The sequence below is a fragment of the Balaenoptera physalus genome (assembly GCF_965194825.1).
Source record: "Balaenoptera physalus genome assembly, chromosome: 6".
NCBI lineage: Eukaryota > Metazoa > Chordata > Mammalia > Artiodactyla > Balaenopteridae > Balaenoptera > Balaenoptera physalus.
Genome location: NC_138885.1, coordinates 13007366 through 13024772, shown reverse-complemented (window position 1 = coordinate 13024772; position 17407 = coordinate 13007366). Strand labels below are relative to the sequence as shown.

Here is a 17407-nt window from a genome sequence, read left to right as displayed (position 1 = left end):
GCTGCTGGGGCAGGGGTGGGGGGCGGTTAGGGAATTAGGAAGGTGACGGCTGAGAACACCGGGTTTCTCTTTTGCGGTGACAAAAATGTTTTAAAACTGACCGTGGAGATGATTGCACATATCTGTAAATATACTAAATATGACTGAAGTATATACTTTAAGTGGGTGAATTGTATGGTATGTGAATTCCACCTCAAAAACACCATTTTTTAAAAAGTGCATTATCGTTAAAGAAAACATGCATTAAATTTTAAGTGTATACTCCAAAATCACCCAGAACTCTACAAGAAACACAAGTATGAGAGTTATTCTCAAATGATGTTCTATTTATTTAAAAAAAAAAATGAATATATCCCTGAGACGGAGCAATGGAGGAGAAACCTATCGTTTTGAGCACCAACCCCGTCCGGGCACGGCTGGGAGCTTTACACCCGACCTCATTTACCCTGCAGAGCACAGGAGTGAGCCGGCTCCCAGGGAGTCACACGGCCCGCGTGCTACGGGGACAGAGAAGCCTTTCCTAAGGAGGAACGATGGCCACACTCGTCCACAGCAGCCCCTTTCGGCTTCTCCCTGACGCTCTGTCTACCCGTCCCGCGGGGAACTCGGGCACCCACACTCCAAAACGGACACCTGCCATGGCCACACACAGCCACCACTCATTAAAGTGCTAGGTCCCTGCTGAGTCACTTGTTAAGTCCTCCTGCTGTGAAGAGAGGCTGACTTTTCACAAATGGGGTTTGAGAGACAGATCACTCAACAGACGGCTTGTCGGGTCAGCCTAGGAAATACATTTGTGAACACGCGTATGAATCAAACACGGCGGCCCTCCATCCATCGGAACCCTGGCCCAAAGGCAGTTTAGGAACCTGGAAATGAGCCCCATGTTTCCATCCTCTCTTTGCCTTTGACTCATTTCTTCCTCAGGTCTAACTCTCATCTGGTACCCAAGAATCCATAGGGAAAAGTAGGAAACAAGAAGGACCAGGGTACCTCAGGTACGAAGTTTCCACGTATGCACTCTGTATTATCAATACTAAGAGATTACAGGGGAAAACACTGATGTCCCTCAAATGAGCCAACCCCAGAGGACTCACCGGGACTAAGAGACGAAGACAGACGGAGGTGTCTGGGGCCTAGAATGCCCTGTACTCAGGGGGCTAAGAGTCCAACGCAGAAGAGGGACATCGGTCAGATAATCACCAAATGTAGCAAAGTAGGGGATGCTTGGAAGTGTCCAACAGGGAGGTCAGGGAAAGCTTTCTAGAGCCAGAGGGAGGGAATACTGAGCTGGAAAGGATGAGGAACAGCGAGATAAGAAAGAGGAGACAGAAGAGTCGTGCACCAGGAAGGGTAAGGAGGACAGGAGGACAGGTGGCCCCAGGGGAGGGCCGGGCTGAGGAGGCTGCAGGGCCAGATGGAGCACGGCTGCAGCAGGCCGGTAAGGACTGGGGGGTACCTTGAGAGCAATGAATTGAAACAGTAAGAAGATTTTTTTTTCATCATGTTGAGCAGTGAGGGCAGGAGGCAGAATCCACCTGCAACACAGAGCTGCTCGGAAAGCCTTTGTCTAACCCTATGGGACAGAAGCCCTCCTCCCAGCCACCATCAGCACGCAGCTAACGTATGATGTTCACGCCTTTCCCTCCTCTTGAAACAAACAGGAGTCACCAACTGTAATTGGTTTTCCTCTGTTCTTATAAATTTATTTATTTTTGGCTGCGTTGTGTCTTCGTTGCTGCACGCGGGCTTTCTCTAGTTGCCGCAAGCGGGGGCTACTCTTCGTTATGGTGCACGGGTTCTAGGCACACGGGCTTCAGTAGTGGTGGCTCACGGACTCTAGAGTGTAGGCTCAGTAGTTGTGGTGCACGGGCTTAGTTGCTCCGCGGCATGTGGGATCTTCCCGGAACAGGGTTTGAACCCGTGTCCCCTGCATTGGCAGGCGGATTCTTAACCACTGCGCCACCAGGGAAGCCCCCTCTGTTCTTAAAAGTAGACGATAACAACGGTGTGCTTATTTTCGGGAGATTAATGGTTGCAAAATTCCTAAGAAGGATATACCTAATCTGGAACTGATGCTCATTTTCTATATTAATGTTTCTACTAAAAAATACAGAAAGGGCCATGCCCACGTCTTGAACCCGACTTGAATGACATAATGTGTTCCAGCTCTTCTTCACTTACAGCCCATTATTTCTGATGAATGGAGATGAAACAAGACCTGGTGAAGCTGGGTGATGCCCACGTGGGGCTCCATTATTCTCACCTATCCACTTTAACATACATTTAACATTTTCCAAATAAAGAAATGAAAGGGGAAGGGGGTCAGAAGACCTTGCTCTGAGGCTGCCCCCAGGTGCGCCCAGAGGGTTTGGCTACAGGCTGTGTCCACCTTCAAGAAAGCAGGGGTCCGACCTGCTCAGACTTCTGAAAAGTGAACACCTCTCAGGCTAACATCAAAGTGACAGTGCAGGTAATACTTATAAATGTTTTTAACACTGTCCTGGCTGAAGGAAAAAGGAGACAGGAGAAGACCTCTTGGCCTCAGTCTCTTCCACCACAGAGCAGTTCTCATCCAGAGAGAAAGATCGGTCCTCATTCTGGCAACGTCGTACAACACAACAGACCGGGGGGAGAAGGCAGGGGGACCGTGAGCAGGTGGCTTCAACAGTGCAGGCGAAGTGGCTGGAGACGAGCGCTGGGGCCGCTGAGAAGCGCCCACACCCACAGGAGCCGCTGACGAGGCACACAGGCGGGGAGGAAGGTGGGGCCTCCGGGATGACACGGAAGTCCTGACTCACACGCCTGGGTGGACAGCGGAGCAGTCGTCCACGGAAGATGTACAGAGAGAAGCTAGGACGAGGTCATGTTTAGGTGTTCTGGGTTTTGTCTTTGAGCAAGAGGAGGGACATGAGTCTGGGTACGTGTCTCCAGTACAAGAAGAAACGTCAGACAGGCAGCTCCTTCACATACGGTTAGCAGCACTGAGACGGGGTGTGGGCAAGAGACGCATTTATGAAAACATGTTATCTGGCTAGTAAACAGAGTTCCGGCCATGGATAACTATAACCCAAAGGAGAGCACTGCCTGAGAAAGAAAAAGGCATAGGACCGAGCCAGCCTTAAGAATTTAGTGGCAAGTAGCAGACAGCAAACCTAGAAAGAACAGCCCAACAGCAGGAAAAAAAATCAAAAGGAGGTCAGGCCAGAGCGGGCAAGGAGGAAGGATGCTTCCAGGAGGAGAAGATGGGGGTCAACAGTGCCCAGCATGGTGAGAGGCCGGGCAGGGCGAAGACTGGCAACGCCAGCGGGTGGAGTAGCGTGGCCACCACCCCGTAACAGCACCGGCAGCTGTGTCGGTGACGTGAGCGGACCCTGAGCCTGGGGCGGTCTGAGGAGGTGACTAGGCGAAGAGACTGAGACAGGGAATATGGATGTTTAAAAAAGCAAACCACAGGCCCAAGACGGAGTCACTTATGCTAGGCCGCACCGCCAGAGTGGGGCTGAATACCCAACCCAACTGCTGCTTCAACCTCCCTACCAACTGCGGTCTCATGTGGTCGGCCAGGAATTTCCCGGTCGGCACCAGGGAGGTCACCCGTCTCGTGGGCGTCCTCCAGCCCCAGTGAAGATGAGGTCACTGCCACACAGACCCATCCCGTCCCCCACAGGTGGGTTACTTTAGCCTGAAATAATCTTTTCTGTTTATGACTTCCTTGTCTTGCCTTTAAAAAACCTTTCCCTTTCTCTACTCCTTTTGGAGCAACCCCCCAGACACACACACCCTCGTTAGATGGTATGCCGCCCAACTCAAGACTCGTTCAGTAAAGCCAAGTAGATCTTTAAAATTTACTCGGTTGAATTTTGTTTTTTTTTAACACAGACGTCTCAGGAGAAGTCTGCTGTACAGGGGAGGAGAGAAGCAGAGCAATGAGAATGGCTGGAGATATACGTAGGCGTGTTTTTACTGAACGACACTCGGCATGCTTAAAAATCAACACGTCAGACAAAGGGGGGGCGAGGTGTGAGAACAAGTACAGGCCAACCTCTCTCATGAAGTTAGGTGCAAAACTCCTCGACAATGTAATCGCAAACTGAACACAACACTGTATAAAAAGAACTGTACACTATGACCAAGTGGGATTTATTCCAGGTATGCAAGAGTGGATTATTACCCAAAAAAAATCCATCAATATAACTCACAATATCATCAGGCTAAAGAAAAACAATTATATCAATTGACATCAAAAAAGAAGCATTTGAAAAAAAAAAAAGCAACACCCTAAAAGGAATCCAGATTGGAAAGAGAGAAGTAAAACAATCTCTATTCACAGATTAAATGACCTAGTATATAGAAAATCCTAAGGAATCTACTGGAGAGGAAAAATCTAGCTAAAAAATGGGTTAAGCAAGGTTGCCAAATACAAGATCAAATATAAAATTCTACTTTATTTCTATATGCTGGCAAAGAACAATCCAAAAATAAAATGAAGAAAAGAATTATATTTACAATACCACCAAAAAGAATAAAATACTTAGGAATAAATTTAACCATAGTAGTGCAAGACTTATACATTGAAAACTACAAAACATTGTTGAAAGAATTCCAAGACCTAAATAAACTGAAAGGTATCTTACGTTCATGGATTAGAAGGCTTAATGCTGTTAAGATGGCAATATTCCTCAAACCGGTTCAACACAGTCCCTATCAAAATCCTGTAATTCATATGGAAATGCACGGAACCCAGAACAGTCAAAACAATCTCGAAAAGAAGAACAAAGTTGAAAAACACAAACTTCAACCCAAATGTCCTTCAACTGTTGAGTGGCTCAACAAAACATGGTGTATTTATAGAAAAAAATGTTATTCAGCCATAAAAAGGAATGAAGTACTGACATATGCTACCAGGTGGATGAACCCTGAAAACATTAAGTGAAAGAAGCCATACACCATAGGATTCCATTTATATAAAATGTCCAGAACAGGCAAATCCACAAAGACAGAAGACAGGCTGCCAGGGACTGCAAGGACAGGGAAACAGCTAGTGCTACTGGGCACAGGTCTTCCTGGGGCTGATGACAATTTTGTAGAATTAGACACTGGTGATAACTGCACAATTTTCTGACTATATGAAAAGCCACTTTAACAAAGTGAATTTTTTTGGTATGAATTATATCTTAATATTTAAAATATGCCGATGATCAGGCTTCCCTGGTGGCGCAGTGGTTAAGAATCCGCCTGGCAATGCAGGGGACATGGGTTCAAGCCCTGGTCCGGGAAGATCCCACATGCCGTGGAGCAACAAAGCCCGTGCGGCACAACTACTGAGCCTGTGCTCTAGAGCTCATGAGCCACAACTACTGAGCCCGCGAGCCACAACTACTGAAGCCTGCGCGTCTAGAGCCCGCGCTCCGCAATAAGAGAAGCCACCACAATGAGAAGCCCGCACACCACATCGAAGAGTAGCCCCCGCTCACCGCAACTGGAGAAAGCACGCACGCAGCAGGGAAGACTCAACGCAGCCAAAAATAAATAAATAAAATAAATAAATTAATTTAAAAAAATAAAATAAAATAAAATAAAATACAAAATAAAAGCACGTGTCTAGCAACTGGCTGGACAACCCTGCCCACGCACACTGTCAACCCCCCTCATCACTGGTCTCAGCTTTACCAATGATACAGTTGAAAGCACATAGAAAAGTATATATAAGAGTAGAGGGTAATATGCAGAAATTATGCCATGGTTAAAACTGCATACAAATTATACAGTTATAGGAAAATTAATTAGAAGATAATACAGAAAAATGAAAACTGATTTGCTGGTGATAGCAGAATCATAATTAATCTTTTTTCTTTTCCTACTGCAATGATTTTACAAATGTATGAAAAAGAAATTTTAAAAAAGCATTTTATAAGAAACATGCTATTTAAAGACAAATTCCGTACTGGTAACGACGGGTACACAACTAGAGTCTGAGCTGAAAGACCTGGATTCTGTTTCCTGCTCTGCCCTCATGTACTATGTCCCTTTGCGGGAAATCACTCAAACTTCTTTAACAGCCTCAAGATAGTCAAAATCTGAAGGCTACGCTATGATCTCAGATCCCTAGCAATCCTGAAACAGCTATGATACAATGATGTATCCAACGTTAGAAAACTTCTTGTTGGCAATGGACTTTCTGATGACTTCCAAACGGTGTTAAGGATAAAGAAGAGAAAAAAAACAAAGTTCTTACCCTCATGAATAAACAAAAAAACGGTTTTGCAGTAATATTCATTAAGAAGGAAAGTCAAGCCAGGTGAGGGCAGAGAGCGTTCCCTTACAACACTGGGTGTGCTGTTCTGGACGCCTGTGTAATGAAGTGGGCCCGCAGCCGAGCTCTGGGTGGAATAAGGACGAGGCCCTAATGACAGCTGGGAACAAGCGCCTCAAGCAGAAGGAATCACAAGCACAGAGGCCCTGAAGCAGGAGAAACATGTTAAAAATCAGCAAGGAAGCCAACAGGCTGGAGCCAAGAGAACTTTCAGGAAGAACAATGGAAGATGACCTCAGAATGGGGGCTGCCGCAGGTCAGGCAGGGCCCAGTGGGGCACCGTGAGTCACTGCGCTGGGAAAGCTCTGGAGGATTCTGATGAACAAGGGATTAACGTTACTTGCGCTACATTCTAAAGGGATCAGTCTGGCTGCTGAGTGAAAAACAGACTTTAGGTGTGGGGAGAGAATAAAATCAGGAGTGCAGGCAAAACACCGTGATGGCTTGTACTGGGAGGAGAGAAGCAGTTACACGGGAATCTTTGGGATTCTAGATGTATTTTTAAAAATAAAGGCAACAGGATTAGCTGATGGATTCAGTGCAGGTTATAAAAGAAAGTCAATGACAACTCCATAGTTTCGAGCTTGGGAAAGTGGGTAAATGGAGGTTAAATCCTGAGACCTAGAAACTCCTATCAGGGTATCAAATTCAGCTATTCAGAAACAGTATATAGTGTAAGTAATACTTATGCTAAAAGTGGAAGTGAAAAAGCAAAAGTAGAATGGTTGCTTTTTCTACTCACCATTTGCAGACTGTATCATGTTTCCAGATTTTTGGACTTCATCAAATTTTGTAAAAATTACATTCAACCTGTATGAAAAAAAAAAATATATATATATATATTATACAAACTATTAACCATATTACAATTACATTAACATATTTACAATCATAGTATACACTGAAGGTGAGTCTCACTCATTGATAACAGACCCACCTAACAACAACAGTAGCTATGCTAACAGCATTATCAATAGCCAACAATGAGTGAGCACCTGCTTATTACAAGCCAAGCACCGACCTAAGCTCTACCTGAAAGATCTCCTTTGATTCTTGTTAACAGCTGTATAAGGGGTTATCAGTATCCCCTACTACAGACGAGGAAATCAAAACCCCCTTACTTAAGGTAACACACTTGGTCAGGGTGGAGATGTCAGCCCTGAGACTAAGAACCCAGAGCCCAGGTTCTCAGACATTATACTAAACTGACTGACGTCTCTACACAAAACGTATGCATCATGAAATGTGTTTATTTCTCCTATTTCTGTCTAAGCACAGGCTGCTGATACTCAGGATAAAGATTTTCAAAATGCATTGATACTACAGTACAAAGGCTTCTCTGTGACTTTTGCTTATGTTAAAAATGCTATAAATAATTTCTCTAGAAGCAAATGTTGTGACTGGATAATCTTCAGCTTAAAAATCTGCATGACGTGTATTTTCTATTAGTGGATCATTTTCACCATGACATTTTAAAAGAAGCAAAACTCCTTAACCACCAAATATTCCATCCTAGTGACACCAAAAATGAGAGGAAAATTGGGGGGGGGGGGGGGGGGGCGGGGCGGGGTTTACCTTGTAGGAAAAGTCAAGAAAAAAGAGGCTTTCCGAGCGAACACAGATATATTGGAATAAGCCTAAAGGTTGAGATTCCAAAGTCACGCACTTTTGCATTGAAACCTACGCCACCCATTTCCAGGACTAGACTAGAAACGTTAGCACTTTCTTACAAACCAGCCTGTCATACAAGCTCTAATCATTTCAAACATGTTTGATTTCCTTTCCAACCAGGATGGAAGCCCCCTGGGTGTAGGAATGGGACCTATGTTATCTTTGGTATTCTGTGTACACCACACATCACGTCATGCAGGAGGGTGACATCACCGAATGAGAAGGCTGGTGCCTGGTCCCGCCCCCGCCCGCAAGGTGGAAAACTAGGTAGTTCACGCACTCTGGTCTCAGCTCATGCACTCGTTCACTGGCTGAGCCAGCACTGAGCTAGCTAGATGCTGAGTGTGGGAAGGTCCCACCCTCTAGAGCTCCTACTTACCTCTACGTCATTCTATTCTACTTAGACTGTGACATTCTAAGAAACAGGGGAGCCAAAAATACTCATGAGCAAACACGAGGTTAAGTGAAGGGGATGAACCAGCCTGATAACATGGCCCCTCCTGCTTCCCGTCCCATGGCAGATATTGATCTTTTCAACCCATCTTTCCATCTAAGTCCAGATGTAGCCTCAGAATCCTTCCCAAAACTGCTCCAGGCAGCTACGACCAATGAATCAAAGTCGGCACTGAGTTAAAGTTCTATTTGTCATCCCAGGACCATATGAGTAAAACTATTGCTCACTTGCAACTCCCGTGGTTACTAAAAATCTGGAAAGATGCCTTAGAATCAAGTTCTTACGATGTTTCCATCACCTGCCCTTTTATAAGTGACAAAGATCCCCACTGGCTTAACAAGCCCATAAATAATATCCCTACACAGGTTGCCGGGGCCTGCCCTGACCAAGTTACCACTTTATTGCATCATAGCCACACCCTCTGACGTGAGCACGTCTGCAAGGCTGCACATCGGGGACAAAGGGCACCTCCAGCTGGTTGTCCCTGAAATCACTGGGAGGGATGAGTATTTCCTCCGTTCCTGGGAGAGCATTCACCATTATCGATGGCAACTGTGGAAGCACCTGTAGATTCTCTGTAGCTCGCAGGTAGGGTCTCCTCTCCGTGGCCACGGGACCCATAACCGGTAGGCCCAAACAACTAGGTATGGGAAGGCTAAGATGATGACCGTTGTTGGCACCTGCACCGTAATTCAGAATTACTTCAGGCAGGCGTGCTTTCCCGCTGCTTTCCAGCTCCTGTCTCAATAGCTGCCTAGACAATGGCTCCTGTCCAGATGACCACCGCCGGATCGCAGGAGCCTGGCTTTATGACAGTCCAAGAGCAACAAAACCTCCCTTGGGGATGCCTTCTGTCTCCTAGCCCTGAGCACAGCAATAGAAAATGCCTCTCCCAGGACCTACCAACTTGCACAAGTCTGAAAGGGTGAGTTTTACACGTTCAAAGACGTTGAATACATAACTAATGATTACCCTCTGAAGCCACCAATTTTTTTGCACTTTTTAAATTTTAAATCTTTGGATCTCAAACATAAAATGAATTTCTTCACTAGTTTGACAAATAACCCAATACCATTTTCCTCTGATTTTTCTGAATTTAAATTTTATTTTCAAGTCTTCAATGCAACTGGTGTTTATTTTACTGCAAGATTTAGATCTAATTACACCTTCCTAGAATATTTTATAACATAAGTTTAAAATAATTTCCTAAAAGCAAATACTAGCAATCTCATGGTAAACAAGCTCCAGCTCTACACTCAGAGTTAATAATTGGCTTTTCAGTCCACTACTCTTAAATATGAGCAGGTACCAAGGATTATAAGCTATATGAGCACAGCTTGTAATATGAAAGAGACCAAAAGGAACACACACATACCCCCAAATCCCAACTTAGAGAAGAGACTACGAACAGTTTTTAATATATCATTTATATTTCCAAAGAGATGAGAAAATATGATAATTATAAAAGCACACGGGGAGGAGCCCTTCAAAATGGCACCGTAAGGACCTCTGAAAATTTGCTCCTCCAAAGAAGCAAAGAAAACATCAGCAAAATCTGGCAAAATCAAGTTTTCCAAAACTGGAAATTAAACAAAGGCTTGCAACAATCCGAGCATTCTTCAAGCAAAAAGGCTGAATCTTGGTAAGAACAGTAAGTTTCCCATTGCTTTGCAGTGCCCTATTTCCGTCTCAACTCAGGCTGAAAACCAGCAGCCTACAACCACTAGAAAAAGTTGAACAAGTCTGGAGCCCCTAAGAATCCCCATTCCCAGAGAACTGTCATTATCTGACCTGTCTGGCATATCCCTGAACCCCCCATTCACAGGGCTTGTCTTTATCGCACCTCACTCAGAGCATGCTCAGCGTGAGACCCTTTTCCCTGAGGCCACAATCAAAAAGAATCCACAACGACTATTTAACATGGCAATAACCGCTGGGGCAAAGAAACTGACCAAAAAACTTATAAGGAAAAACTGGAGGATGAGACGTTCTCAGGAAACTTTGAAAAGCTCTGACACATTCCTGGGAATCTAGAAGATCACGTATATGGGCAAGGCTGTGTGCATGCCTGAGAATGACCCAAGGCACTAACGTCTCACCTCTGGCTGACGAGATTCTGCACAAGCAGGCGGTAAAGAGACGTAAAGGCAGGAACGTATAAACTGCCTGCCAGAACACTGAAAGCACGTCCCAACATACGGAGCCTTCAGCAAAGGCACTGAAGGAAACCCCTGTCCAATCATCAGCTGAACGCTAACCTAACCAAGCACAGATGACTGCAGTAACCACACACAACTAAACAATACAGACTTTACAGCATTAGTTCAGGTAAGTCACTAAACAAGCAATGAGCAACAAAAACAATAAACACCAACAACAGCAAGCCTGGGGAGGGGTGAAGATTGTGATTTCCAAAGTTGCCACGATACATAATTTTAACTCAACAGTTTCAACAAAAAATTATGAGACACATAAAGAAACAAGTAAACATGGCCCATCCACGGGGGAAAAAAATCAGTCACGGAAACTATCATTAAAGGACTAACTAGATGAATACTTGAAATCAACCATTATTAATATGTTTAAAGAAATAAAGGAAATTATTTCTAAAGAACTAAAGAAAATATAAGAACCAAGGTCTCACCAAATAGAGAATATCAATGAAGAGATAGAAAATATAAGAATCATACAGGAATTCTTGAAATGAAATTAAATATCCATAAACAACTAAAATTAAAAATTCAGGGCTTCCCTGACGGCGCAGTGGTTAAGAATCCGCCTGCCAATGCAGGGGACACAGGTTCAAGCCCTGGTCCGGGAAGATCCCACGTGCCACGGAGCAACTAAGCCCATGCACCACAACTACTGAGCCTGCGCTCTACAGCTCACGAGCCACAACTACTGAAGTCCGTGTGCCACAACTACTGAAGCCTGTGCACCTAGAGCCCGTGTTCCGCAACAAGAGAAGGCACCGCAACGAGAAGCCCATGCACTGTAACAAAGAGTAGCCCCCGTTCATTGCAACTAGAGAAAGCCCACACGCAGCAACGAAGATCCAACACAACCAAAAAATAAATAAATAAATAAAATTTTTTAAAAAATAAAAATAAAAATTCACTAGAGAAGCTCAACAGTGATTTCAGTGATTTGGGAGAAAAAGCAGCAGCAAACTTGCAGATTAGTCAATTGACACTATCATGTCTGAGAAACAGAAGAAAAATGAACAGGAAAAATACGTAAATAAATAAACAGAGCCTCAGAGATTATCTTCTTACTATACCAACATACACTTAATGGGAATCCCATTAGGAGAGGGGAAAGGAAAAAGGACAGAAAGAACATGTGAAGAAATAATGACCAAAAACATTCTAAATTCATGAAGCTCAACAAACTCCCAATGGGATAAACTTTAAGAGATCCTAACCTAGACACATAATAAGCAAAGGACTGAAAGAAAAGACAAAGAGAACACCTTGAAAACAACAATAGAGAAGCCATTCATCACGTACAAGGGCTCCCCAATAAGATTAGTAACTCATTTTTCATTAAAAACAATGGAGGCAAAAGTAAAATAGATAGCTAGTGGGAAGCAGCTGCATAGCACAGAGAGATCAGCTCAGTGCTTTGTGACCACCTAGAGGGGTGAGATAGGGAGGGTGGGAGGGAGACGCAAGAGGGAGGAGATATGGGGATATATGTATATGCATAGCTGATTCACTTTGTTATAAAGCAGAAACTAACGCACCATTGTAAAGCAATTATACTCCAATAAAGATGTTAAAAAAGAAACAAAAAACAAAAAACAATGGAGGCCAGGCAGCTGTGGGATAATATATTCAAAGTCCTGAAACTAAAAATCTCAACCAAGAATTCTATATCCAACAAAATCACCCTTCAAAAATGAAGCGGAGAATCCTCTCTGGACCAAAGACACTTCAGTCTTTACATGAAGCCATACTACCAATATAATAAAGTGCAGACTTGGGGCATGGGGGGGATGAAGGAGCATTTAGGACGTTTCTTGATAAGCAAAAAATAAAATAAGACTCCTTCGAATTGAAATGAAAGAACACAGTACAAGAGCCCAAATCCACATGAAGACATAAAAAACACCAGTAAAAGTTCAGTCAGCCTTCCATATTCGTGGGTTCCACATCTGGGGATTCAACCAACCATGGACCAAATAGATCTTTTTTTAACTTTAGAAAGTTACAAAAAAGAAAACTTGAATTTGTCACATGCCAGCAACTATTTACATAGGATTTACATTGTGTTTGGGTATTACAAGTAACCTAGAGATGACTTAAAGCACACAAGAGGATGTACATAAGTTATATGCAAATACTACGCCATTTTATATAAGAGACTCGAGCATCCATGGATTTTTGGCATCCACGGGAGGTCCTGGAACCAATCCCCCACACATCACAAGAGATGATGAAAAACTACAAAGGTAAATATAAAACACAGGTAAACATAAAAGACAGTACAAATGTTATTTTTTTGTTGTTAACTCTTCTCTGGTCCTACATGACTTAAAAGGACACTGCATAAAGCAATAATTATAAAACTGTATGTTGGCTAGCTTATAATGTACAAAGGTGTAATTTGTATAACAAGAATAGCAATAGAGAGGAGGGGAGAAAATAGGGCTATGTAGGAGTAAAGTTTTTAATACTAAAATTAAGAATAATAATTAAGAATAATAATAATTATTATTAATAATAATACTAAAATTAAGAATAATTCTTAATATTATTAAGACTAATAATTAAAGTTTTTAATACTAAAATTAATAATAATAATAATACAGACTGCTATAATTTAAGATGTTAATTGAAATCCCCAGAACAAACACTAATAATTCCATAAAACAAACAGCAAGAAAATTAAACTGGCACACTAGAAAATATCTATTTATTACAAAACAAGGCAGTAAAGAAAGGATACAGGAACAAGAAAGTCATAACATACAGAACACAAAGAGCAAAATAAAATAGCAGAAATAAAGTCTACCTTATCAGTAATACATTAAATATGAATGGATTAAACACTTCAATTAAATGGCAAAGATTTTCAGTCTGAATAAACAAACAAGACCCAACTACATGGTATCTACGAGAGATTCATTTTAGACACAAAGACACAAAGGTTGAAAGTAAAAGGATGTAAAAAGATAATCCATGCAAACAGTGTTCAAAACAGACCTAGGGTGTCTATAGTAATATCAGACAGTATAGACTTCAAGACAAAAATTGCTACCAGGGACAAAGAAGGACATTTTTACAGTGATAAAAGGATCAATGTATCAGAAAGACATAATTATAGGGACCTAAAAACAGAGCCCCAAAATATATGAAACAAAAAGTGACAGAACTGAAGAGAGAACTAGGTAATTCATCAGTATTAACAGAAGACTTCAATATTGCACATTTCAAATACAGATTCTTCTCAAGTGCACATGGAACATTCTCCAGGACAGACCACTGTTGGGCCATAAAACAAGCCCCAATAAACTTCAAAGAACCAAAACCACAGAACACAGAAATTATGATCTGCGACCACAATAGGATAAAATTAGAAATGAATAATAAATACAAATGGGAAAGTTACAAATAACGTAGGAATTTAACAAAACCGCCCTAATAACAAACAGGTCAAAGATGAAAATAAAAGGGAAATTAGATACTACTTTGAGATGAATGAAAATGAAAGTACAACATACCAAGTGAAATTAAGTCAGACAGAGAAAGACAAATGCTGTATGATATCACTTATATGTGGAATCTAAAAAAAAAAAAACACTAGTGAATATAACAAACAAACAGACTCACAGATACAGAGAACAAACTAGTGGTTACCAGTGGGAAGAGGAAAGGGAGAGGGGCAATATAGGGGCATTAAGAGGTACAAACTACTAGGTATAAAATAAGCTATAAAGATATATTGTACAACAAAGGAAATATAGCCAGTATTTTATAATAACTATAAATGGAGTATAACCTTTAAAAATTGTGAATCACTGTATTGTACACCTGTAACTTATGTAACATTGTACATCAACTATACTTCAAAAAAAGAAGTACAACATACCAAAACTTATGAAATGCAGCCAAATAAATGCCTATATTAAAATAAAAATCTCAAATCAATAACTTAACCTTCACCTTAAAAAATTGAGAGGGGAAAAAAAAAGCAAATCAAGCAAAAGGAAGAAAATAACAAAGATTAGAGTAGAAATATATCAAATAGGGAAGAGAGAAACAATAGAGAAAATCAACAAACCAAAAGTCAGTTCTTTGATCAACAAATTTGAGAAACCTTTAGCTAGACAGATCAGAAGAAAGAAGACTCAAATTACTGAAATAAAAATATGAAAGAATGCACACTACTACTGTCCTTACAAAAATAAAAAGGATCACAAGAGAACACTATGAACAACAGTATGTGAAAAATTAGATAACTTAGATAAAATGGACAAATTCCTGGACAGACACAAACTATCAAAACTGACACAAAAAGAAACAAAATCTGAATAGACCTATAACAAGTAAAGAAACTGAATTCAGGAATCAAAAATGCATCCCTAAAGCAAAGCCCAGGCCCAAATGGCTTCACCTTTGGTGAATTCTAACAAATGTTTAAAAAAGAATTAGCACCAATCCTTCACAAACGCTTTCAAAATAGAGACGAGAATGGGAGAAACTGTGGGCAGGGGAGGAGAGAATAAGGGAACTCTCTTGTCCTTTCCAGTCAGTTTTTCTATAAAACGAAAACTGCTCTAAAAAATAAGTCTACTAATTAAAGAAACATATATATATCCCTAAAAAATAGAAGAGGAGGGAATGCTTTCTATGAGGCTAATATTACAGTAACAACAAAACCAGAAAAGACATCATAATAAAAGTACAGACTGATACTCCTTATGAATCCAGCAGAAATAAAGAGTTGTACACCATAACCAAGTGGGATTTGTCCTAGGAATGCAGAGTTGGTTTAATGCCTGAAAATCAATTAATATAATACAATATATCAATAGAATAAAAAACAAAGTTACATAATCATCTCAGTAGATGCGGAAAAAGTATTTGACAAAATCCAACATCCTTTCATGATAAAAACACTCAAGAAACTAGGAATAAAACTTTATCAATCTCATAAAGTCATACAGAAAAAAACCCAAAGCTAACATTATAAAATACGGTGTGAGATTGAAAGCTTTTCTTCTAAGATCAGGAACAGGACAATGCCGTCCCCTCTCAGCACTTCTATTCAACATCTTACTGGAAGTGCCAGCCAGGGCTTTTAGGCAAAAAAAGAGGAATAAAAGGCACCTAGATTGGGAAGGAAGAAATAAACTCTCTCTACTGGCAGACGACATATCTTGTATTTAAAAATCCCAAGAAGAAAAAAAAAAAAAAAAAAAAAAAAAAATCCCAAGAAGTCCACGGCAAAACCATTAGAACCAGGGAGTTCACAGCAAGGTTGCAGGATTCAAGATCAATACAAAAAAATCAATTGTATTTCCCTACGTTAACAATGAACCATCTGAAATTGAAATTTAAAAATTCTGCTTACAATAGCACCAAAAGAAAGTACACAGGAATTAATTTAACAAAGGAAGTGTAAGACGTGTCCACTGGACACTACTAAGCAATTGCTGAAAGTAATGAAAGACTTTTAAAAATGGAAAGACATTCCACGTTCATGGACCGGAAGGCAATGTAGTTAAGATGGCAACATTCCCCAAACTCATTACAGATTCAGCTCCTACCAAAATCCCAGCTGTCCTTTTTGGCAGAAATTGACAAATACATCATAAAATTCACATGGACACAAAAGGCACCCAGAACAGCCAAAACAACCTTTAAAAGAACAAACGTGGATTTCAAAAGTTACTACTAAGTTAAATTAATCAAGACAGTGTGCTACCAGTAGAAGGACAGGCATACAGATCAATGGAATAGAACTGAGATTACAGAAAGAAATTTTTTTTTTGGCCACCCCGCGTGGCTTATGGGATTTTGTTCCCTGATCAGGTATTGAACTCGGGCTCTCTGAACCACTGGACCGCCAGGGAATTCCCAAGAAACCTTTATATTAGTGGTCAGCTGATTTTCAACAAAGGTCCCACAAAGACTCCATGAGGATCAAAAGCACGACGAGAAACAAATATACAGACATCTGTTGTATTTCTATACACTAATAATGAACTATCAGAAAGAAAAAGTAAAAAAAAAAAAAAAATTGCTTCAGATCGCATCAGAAAGAATAAAATACCTAGTAGCAAATTAACTGAGACCTTGAAAGACATATATTCAGAAAACTATAAAACATTGATGAAGAAGATTGAAGATAAAGAAATGGAAAGATATCCTGTGCTCTTGCATTGGAAGAATTAAGATTGTTACAATGACAATACTATGCAAAGCAATCATGAAACGGAAAGAAGACATAATGGAGTTAGAAAAACTATCCGAAGTGATGCAAATGAAGAACGCACATCAATTATCATATGTGTTCAGTGTCTCAAGAAATATAGCAGCAATCTTGTGAGTAAGGCATATTCTAGTAAATGGGATATATTCATGTCCAAGACATAAAAAGGAGTTAGTCCTTATGTAAGCAATATTGTAGTTGATGGAAACTGCACCTAGGTAATTAGATTTCATGGAATATTAGAATGAGATGCTCCTATGAAAAGGGAGAAAAAGAGCAAGTTACAGTTGAGGAGAAACAGGGGTTTGGGATGGGTTGAAAGAGTAAATAGGGTATCCAGAGTAGGACTTTAGTGAAGGTGGACAGTTGTGAAATACTGACTTGTGTTAAGGAAGGACAGCTTGCTTTCCCTCTTTTCCAACTGTTATATGTTCCTTTTCTTTACTGCATTAGAGAGGACCTCTGGCAATATTAGGGAATACCAGTGTAATGCAGAGAACTGCCGTCCTACTGATCGCAAGCATCCT

General features: G+C 41.1%; 1 protein-coding gene across 17 annotated transcripts in view; it reads right to left on the bottom strand.

Annotated features, from left to right (window-relative positions):
- CLASP1 (cytoplasmic linker associated protein 1) overlaps window positions 1-17407 on the bottom strand; it is a 261977-nt gene that overhangs the window by 141980 nt on the left and 102590 nt on the right. For all 17 annotated transcript variants that reach the window (XM_082465778.1, XM_082465781.1, XM_082465779.1 and 14 more), the window contains one exon: window positions 7059-7126. In XM_082465778.1, coding sequence (XP_082321904.1) covers window positions 7059-7126 — 68 coding nt within the window. The remainder of the gene's footprint in view (window positions 1-7058; window positions 7127-17407) is intronic.